Below are 8,221 nucleotides of genomic sequence, written 5' to 3'. Positions count from 1 at the left end.
TACTATTTGTAACTTATAATTAACTAAGTAAAAGATCAGAGTACTGGTGTTTCTATCACAGTGGATTTATACTGGTTTTATTTAGTTTTCTAGCTGAGTTTGAGTCACCAGTGATCCTCTGTTGCTGCTGAGGATCTGAGCGTGTTACCGTGATGAAACAGCCGCCTGTGTTGTTGTGGTCAGCGTGAGTCTGTCCAATGAGGAGAGGAGGGGGCGTTCCCGTCAGCTTCAGTCTTCACTGGTGTGCAAACCACAACTAACAGCGACGTGCCACAAATGGCAAACGTGTCAGAATAGAGCACACACCAGGTAAGACGTTAGCCAACAGAAACATAATGTGTAGCTTAGTTTAGCTTCGGTAGTGTTTAATGGTCCTGGGGACGGTCGGATTATTTTACAGATCGACTGTTGATTGGTGCGATGTGTTAATTCAATGTCAGAATTACGTGACGACGTGAAATAATGTTTTGCTCGTTGTGTTTGAATAATAATTTAGAGCCCAAACATCGCTTTTCGGCGGATTTGAACGCGTTAGAAGCGTGTTCCTCCGGCCGGTACGTTTTGTTCTTGGCTGAGGCTCTTCACCGCAGTATGGCGGCCTGGTTTGTGTGCACAGTGCAACGTTATGTAGACGCACCGCACATCGTGGACGCGATCTGTCTGTGGCACCTCGTTATCTTCATGCTGTGGTCTCCTGGTTCCGTGCGAACACAATGTACCGTTAGCATTAATGAACAACAGCAGCTGTGGCCTAAGGACCAGCGGTTGACACGGTTATTCTCACCGACATTCACTGTGGTACATTTTGGGACAGACCTACTTTACAACAGAGGTGGAAAGTAACGCAGTAAAAGTACTGTACTTAAGTACTATTTTGAGTTAATGGTATGTCGCTACTTTATACTTCTATTCCACTACATGTATCTGACAGCACTGGTTACTAATTACATTGCAGATTAAAATTTTACATACAAAACATGCTTGTTGAACTAATAAAACGTAACAATGCAGCATTTTGTTTTATAAATTCATCATGTTGTGCATAAAATATGTTTAACAACCCAACAGCACATAAAATAGTTCAAGTGATATCTGCTTTGACCACTGCCACAGTAAAATGCTAATTCCACATCATTACTAATAATCCAATATATATGAATATAATAGTTATGCATTGTGAGTTCTTCCAATTTTGATACTTTCAGTAAATTTTGATGATAATAGGTGCATTCTTGTGCTTCAGTAATATGTAATAGCAATGCAGGACTTTTACTTGAAATGAAGTATTTTCTCAGAGTGGTATTGCAACTTTTACAGAAATAAAGGGTCTGAATACTTCCTGCACCACTGATGAACTCTGAGTGTGTTTATATGCATACTGGTAACCTGGTTATGATCTGGTTCTTAGAAACCTGGATAAAAACTTGGCCTGGTTTTGAGAAACCTGGATATACTATCTGTAGTACTCCGATAGAAACCAGGATACTGCAGCATGTCAGCATCTTATCCAGGTTTCTGAACCATCTCATAGTGGCTGAGATGGTGATGAGTCAAGACACACCTGCAGGCAGACGATCTGAAACCTGGATACTGGATATGAATAACCAGGTTTTTCATGTTGCTCATAAACGCTATATCCTGAACATAGGCACATGTAAACATACTCTATGATAAATTTTCGGATACACCAACTTTACAGTTCACAGTGATGCAGTACATTATAAGGTGGAAGATTTCAGACCAGTAATTTACAGTAAGTAAAAGTAGCAATACCACACTAAAACTACTGCCTCTGAAATGTACTGTATTAGAGGTATAAAGTAGCATAATATGGAAATACTCAAGTCAGTTACATAACTTAGTACCTCAAAGCTTATACCTGTGTGGAAGTGGTTGGTTACTTTCTTTACTATAAGTGATTTAATTACCACAAATCAGGAGGCTGCTAAAAGCTGACTTTTAAGATGTATGTCACCACAGAAAATATCTGTTTGCCGTCTTGTAGGCTAACACAAATTGTAAAAAAAAAACACACTAAGATGATTGTCCTACAACAATTGTTTCAAATAGGCATGGCTGGCTCTCTTTTTCTCATCTTCTTTTTACCCAATATTGCTGTTACTCCCCAGATGAATATAGACATACAGAAGGGTCCCTTAGACCCTTGTACTTAGTAAAGACTTCAGAAGATTTATGAGTATTATAGTGATGCCAGAAATGTGGTCATCAACTTCCAGTATTCACTAATGACTTACAGCTCATTCTTCAGAAAACGACAATCAGTTTCTTAATTAGTTAAGGCCTTAATGACCAAGAAGTTGCCTAACTGACAAGGCAGCAGCCCTAGAGAACATGCTGAATAATATAAAGTGATGGTGTACAGTCCTTAAAGGAACTACAGTCATACTATGATCATTGTGGAGGGGTGCTAAACAAGTATTAGGACAAGGCTGCAAACTACTACAGCTTGGAGAATGTTTAAAATTAGATATTGGTGATAGTATAGAGAACGGAAAAAAACACATTAATCATATGTCACAGTCTAGTCTTACTTTAAGTCCCAGCAGAATTATGTGTGCAGTATTACAAGAGATTTTTCATCACGGACAGAGGACCAGTGGAAGTTTGCTGTCCTGGGAAATGTTTGCTGGAGTCCGTCCAGGTCCAATTTCACATTCAAGCGGCTCTGTGGCATGTGGTTAGTCAGCACATGCTGCTGCACCTACGTATGGCAGTTCCCTCTCCTCATGCTATCTTTTGTGTTGTGTACAGACGGCTACAGCTATGGGCAAGTCCCAGTCACACTTGGCCAAGCACAAAGACGAGAGTCAGGATGCGCTGACGGCTGATGGCGAATACAGAGACAGTCAGACAGAGGAGGATGGGAAGAATGGAGACGTATCTCAGTTCCCCTACGTGGAGTTCACTGGACGGGACAGCGTCACGTGTCCCACGTGTCAGGGCACCGGCAGAATCCCACGAGGTAAAATTTTCTAGATAAAGGCAGTCATTACTCAATAACTGTTATCATTACAAATTGTACGTCTGCATGAAGAGCACTGCACTTAAAGGTGGGGTGAGCCATTCTGGAGAACCACTGTTGATATCTGAAAGGTACCCCTCCCTTCAGTGCTCCGTCAGAAGCTACACCTTTCGTACACTCTTCTGACCTTCCCTTCTTTGGCTGTTTCTCAGCCATGTCTCCTTTTTCAGGATGCCAGCCCTCTTGTTTGTTTCCCATGTACAATGTCAGACACAAAGACTGGACAGCTATCAGACTGTGAGATATTCGCTTCAACAAAGTCTGTTGGATTTGAATGGCTGACCCCACCTTTAAAGCCCTTTAAGACATAGTTTCAAATCAAACTATTTCTCAATGGCATTATATATCCATGACTAAATAAGCAACAGTCAGTCCAAGTTCAGTAAAACATCCTTAGGTATTATTAATCAAGAGTTGACAGTCAGCCCTACTTGAAGTTAAGTTGTAGATTAAGAATTCATGCATATTGCAATGAAGATGACTGAAGGTTTCTACAGGTTCAAGCATTCAAATACGTCTGGCTCACATATACCCCGAAGGAACCTGAAGCTTATATAAATCAGATCCAGAATGCCATAGCATACATTTCCAAATAAATACTACTTCAGTCTGAATATAAATACAAGTTCAAGGTATGTCTACAACAAAGTTCATAGATCACAGATGTTGCAAATATATCATACAAGAAAAATCAAGAGAAAGACGAAATAAATAAATTATGTTGCCTTCTTTCCAAGCCTTAGAGACTGAGTTAGCCAATTTAAATACAACACAATTAAAAATCAATTTTCAGTGATCTCTACACCAGAATATTTCAGGGCTCTGTCAAGATGTTTAATGAAACACTGATGCTTGTAAATGCTTGCAGTTTGTATAATATAGAATGGGCCACACTTGTCACTTTTTACAGATCACACTGCTCAGACAAACTATTTTCTTCCTGCTGCTGTACCAGTGTTACAAACCAGAAATCTGTTAAACTTGTGAACTAATTAAGCAATGCATAACATTATACACCATTACTTATTGAGTTGTTTGACGGTTAAGAAAAAGCGAACTATTTTGAGTGGGAAAAAGTCAACTGAGATACTCTTTTCAGGAGTTGTACCACAGTGCTGCTTAGCGTAAATCTTCCTGCATAGTCCTTACTCAATCCTCAACAGTAAAATGACACATCTTTACTTTCTCTTTGAATTATTCAACAGGCCAAGAGAATCAGCTTGTGGCTCTGATTCCATACAGCGACCAAAGGCTCAGGCCAAGCAGGACGTAAGTCTGCCATGAGTCAGTGCCCTTTTTAAAGATTAACTGCCTGATGATAAGCTGTCTGCATGATGAAACTCAACCAACACGCACTAGCATGATAGACTTTAAAGTCATCAGCTGGTTTCAGGGTCTCACTTCTCTTTTATTTCTCCTCCAGAAAGCTGTATGTCACGATATCAGTGGCACTGTGCCTGCTGCTGTCTGGCCTCGCTGTTTTCTTCCTGTTCCCTCGCTCTATCGATGTCTCCTATGTAGGAGTGAAGTCTGCCTACGTCTCCTATGACCTGGACAAACGAATCGTCTATCTCAACATTACAGTAAGATCACTGCTGTTTTTGGCTGCAGTAAAAAGTCTCAAAAAAAGCTCTGTACAATACAGGTAAAATAACAAACACCAAAGATACAAATTCAGCAACTAGCTGGTGAATGCTGCTGAGCATTTAGCAGCTGAACACCACATATTTCAATCAGGGGTGGATGGAGACCTGACTGAATATTAGACTTACCTCTGCCAGGTTTCCACTGCCCCAAAGTTGCCAAAAAAACTGCAGGTAGTGATTAAATGTTTCTTTCTTTTATCAGAATCTCACACCTTTTATCCTCCTCCATCCAGAGCACTCTGAACATCACAAATAATAACTACTATGCCATATCCGTGACCAACATCACAGCCCAAGTACAGTTCTCCAAGACGGTGATAGGCAAGACCAAGTTCAACAACAGCTCAGTGATCATACCACTGGATGAACGGCAGGTAGGGTGAATACACTTTACTGTACACGCACAAAGAAAAGCAACAATCAAAGAACTCCAAATAGTTACGTATTCATAAGACAAGAATGAAAAGAAAGAAGAAAATCACTGAAATTCTGATGCACTTCAGTTATGACTGCAACTTGCACATCCTGCACAACAGCATGGTCACACCTGTAGTCACATTACCGAGGAACCTTGTCTAACTCATAGTCTTATAATATTACAAAACCTTCTACCACTGCTCACTATTGGACACTTATCAAACAGATTTAGGACAAAGCTGTATATTATTTTTTCTTGTAATTAGTATAAATGTGTCTAATAGTTTTTCTCCTCAAATGCTTTATTGCAGATTGACTACACAGTTCCCACCACCATCGCTGATGAGATGAGTTATATGTTGTAAGTATCAGCTAGTAGTCAGACATATGTTCTGTTTATTGGATAATTTTAAATCACTCCTTTTTTTTTTTTTACAGTGACTACTGCACCTTGCCAACCATTAAAGTTCACAATATAGTGGTCATGATGCAGTAAGTATGTCTTCATGTACAATATTTTAAACACATTTCTTGATTTACATCCCAACATTATAATTTTCTTGATATATAAATATACTGCATGTGATATACTGTCATTATTTATTGTGATTTTTATCCTTTCATGCATCAACATAAATCTCAATTACTCTCTCCTCCACACTCACAGTTTCACCCAGACTTACTTAGAAGCTGCCCAGAAACAACACAGCCTTCTGCTGTTGGGTAGTGCTCAGAGCATTCAGGGATACATGGGCCTTTGGGTGCCTTGCTCCTTACACATGAACACAGGCCTTCACACAGAATGTAAATTCAGCAAAGCAAATATTTTTTGAGACAGTATACTTAATCCTCTGTGGTCAAAGCCAAATAGCAGCTTTCTAGTCAAGTAGCATTAAAGTGAATCCGAGTGAAAATGGGTAAGAAAAGAAGCAGCTAATGACATAAAGCCTATTCTTGCAAGTCACTGGTTTAATATCTAGAATATAAGGCTCTGAAGGCTGATTGTGAGTGTCTGTTGCAGGCTTCAGTTTGATGCACTTAACAATAGCTGAATGCATCAAAAGGGTGCAAAAAGGTCTGAGTCTGTGTCTAGACATTTTGGAAGGATGAGGCGAGAAAATGGAAAACAGGACAATTATAAATAGAATTGAAAAATGGCATAAACAAAAGTATTTTTGTTGAATGATTAATCATTGGTCAGTGAAAATGCATTCTTGTCATAAATGTTCTTGGGATCTACTCATTTAGATTTAAGTCAGCCAAAATGTTCTGCCCCAGGCAAATATTATAATCTACTGAAACTGAAATCTAAACATATTCAAGACAGGGTAGTTTCTCATCTGCTGTCCCAACCAGACTTTCCACACCATTGTAGAATTCAGGACGGACAGCTGTGGGTGTCTTACTTTGTCTGACGCGGTGGTTGACTCTGTGGCTATTTTTCAGGGTGACGGTGACAACGTCATACTTCGGCCACACGGAGCAGGTCTCCCAGGAGATGTACCAGTATGTGGACTGTGGGGGTAACACCACCTCCCTGCATGGGCATATGCAGGTTTACCAATAAGGCAACCACAAGAGCCCAGGCAGCACATATTGTTCTCATAGAGATAACTGGGCTGGCTGTAGGAAATCTTTCCCTCAGTCACAAGGGAATAATGGACAGGGACATAACTTCTCTTAATTAGTCATATGGCTCATCCATTCTTACAATTCCCAAGCACTTTCTTCCTTTAGCAGGTCAAATGTACTGTTTAGAAGAGTTATTTTGGCTGGTTACTTGTCAAACAGGCTGGTAAAAGCAGACAATCTTACCTGCCACAGCCAGAATTTTGCAAGACTTGCCTCCAGGTTTGTAGTCATTTTTCACCCTGGTGCCAACAAAGTATACAGATATATTTTAATATCCACATCATTGATATGCATTCCAATCATGTTTACAATTAACAACAACAATTAAATTACTGGAAGCAGCAGTTTCAGGTTTGATTCATTTTACCCCACTCCTGATCTACCGATATGAATAAGAATATTGTATGAGTGCAACAGGAATGATGCGACTACTACTTCCCCCTAACATTATATACCACTTTTAATGGAAAATACTACAACTAAAAGTGCGAGAATAGTTTGACACAATGAAAACCACTGTGCCGTTCCTTACCACTTCTTTCTGTCCTCTTTTCATTCCTTCCTGCAACAGCCTCTTTATTTTTATTTCATAAAAATATGATTCTTGATATTGTATGGTGGTGATGTTTTAGCTCATGTCGTTTTTTTCTTTTGGCTTTTGGCTTATTTTCAGCTTGAGTAGAAGTCTTCTCTTATGTTTATCTACGATTAAACTGAGTGATTTAAAAGCAAATGTGACTACTATGAAGACTGTTACAGTGTATAGCAAGTTACAAAATAACTTTGTAAAAGGGATATTTTTAGTTTCATAGCAAATGCGGGAGAATTACAGTGGGCTATAAAATATAGAAAAGTGTAAAATATGTACTTTCCTTCTGGCTTGCTTTAAAACATGTTATATCAAGAATAATTGCTGGTGTGGGAGCAGCTTTCTTAACTTTAATGAGGTTGTCCTATTTTTGTGGGCTGTGGTGTCATTTGCATTAATGTGTTTGCTATTTTAATCCACTTTGCATCTATAACTTGTGTCATGAGTTGACTGTTATTCTTGAGTTTTGAAATTATGACTTCCTATTGTCACTTTTTATTGTTTGGTATCATTTCAACCCTTCTTGATACCTGATGACAGTGTTGATGTGAATATTCTCTGTTACTGACTCTAGCAGTGTTGTGTTTTTCATGCATGAAGCTGAAAATAAAATCATGACTCATTTTGAAATTCTTTTTCCCAATTTCTTGGGTGTCTCTGTACACGCTGGGCGGTGCTGAGTGTTCTGCTTCACAACAGTATCACACACCTCTGCTGAAGATCCTCAAACTGTAACTTCACTGCTTTTAATTACAGAATTTATTATTTATAAGATGCAACCATATATCTGAACACCATCGCTACTACAGTGTTTTTTATTGTGATAAAAAACATGACATCTATCAGTTTTCACCAGTTGGTGCCAAATGATCCAGAACTGAAATAATAGTTCAG

At 39.1% G+C, this 8,221-nt stretch overlaps 1 protein-coding gene across 1 annotated transcript; it reads left to right on the top strand.

The window, feature by feature from the left end:
* Positions 1 to 226: 226 nt before the first annotated feature.
* tmem106ba (transmembrane protein 106Ba) lies at positions 227 to 7,951 on the top strand. Its single transcript, XM_041942222.1, has 8 exons — positions 227 to 309; positions 2,773 to 2,983; positions 4,249 to 4,312; positions 4,467 to 4,626; positions 4,923 to 5,063; positions 5,418 to 5,467; positions 5,545 to 5,598; positions 6,553 to 7,951. The coding sequence occupies exons 2-8, from the start codon at positions 2,785 to 2,787 to the stop codon at positions 6,671 to 6,673; spliced, it is 789 nt and encodes a 262-aa protein (XP_041798156.1). The 5' UTR covers positions 227 to 309; positions 2,773 to 2,784; the 3' UTR covers positions 6,674 to 7,951.
* The last annotated feature ends 270 nt before the right edge of the window (positions 7,952 to 8,221 follow it).

This window comes from Chelmon rostratus, chromosome 8, assembly GCF_017976325.1.
Source record: "Chelmon rostratus isolate fCheRos1 chromosome 8, fCheRos1.pri, whole genome shotgun sequence".
NCBI lineage: Eukaryota > Metazoa > Chordata > Actinopteri > Chaetodontiformes > Chaetodontidae > Chelmon > Chelmon rostratus.
Note: the sequence above shows the minus strand (reverse complement) of the source record. Positions and strands in the feature narration are given on the sequence as shown.

What these genes read in the sequence shown, in the direction of transcription:
- tmem106ba (XM_041942222.1), top strand. Translation starts at nt 2,785, where the DNA reads ATGGGCAAGTCCCAGTCACACTTGGCCAAGCACAAAGACGAGAGTCAG. An exon ending in CACCGGCAGAATCCCACGAG is followed by an intron (nt 2,984 to 4,248) that starts GTAAAATTTTCT and finishes ATTATTCAACAG; the next exon opens with GCCAAGAGAATCAGCTTGTG. An exon ending in GATGAGATGAGTTATATGTT is followed by an intron (nt 5,468 to 5,544) that starts GTAAGTATCAGC and finishes TTTTTTTTACAG; the next exon opens with TGACTACTGCACCTTGCCAA.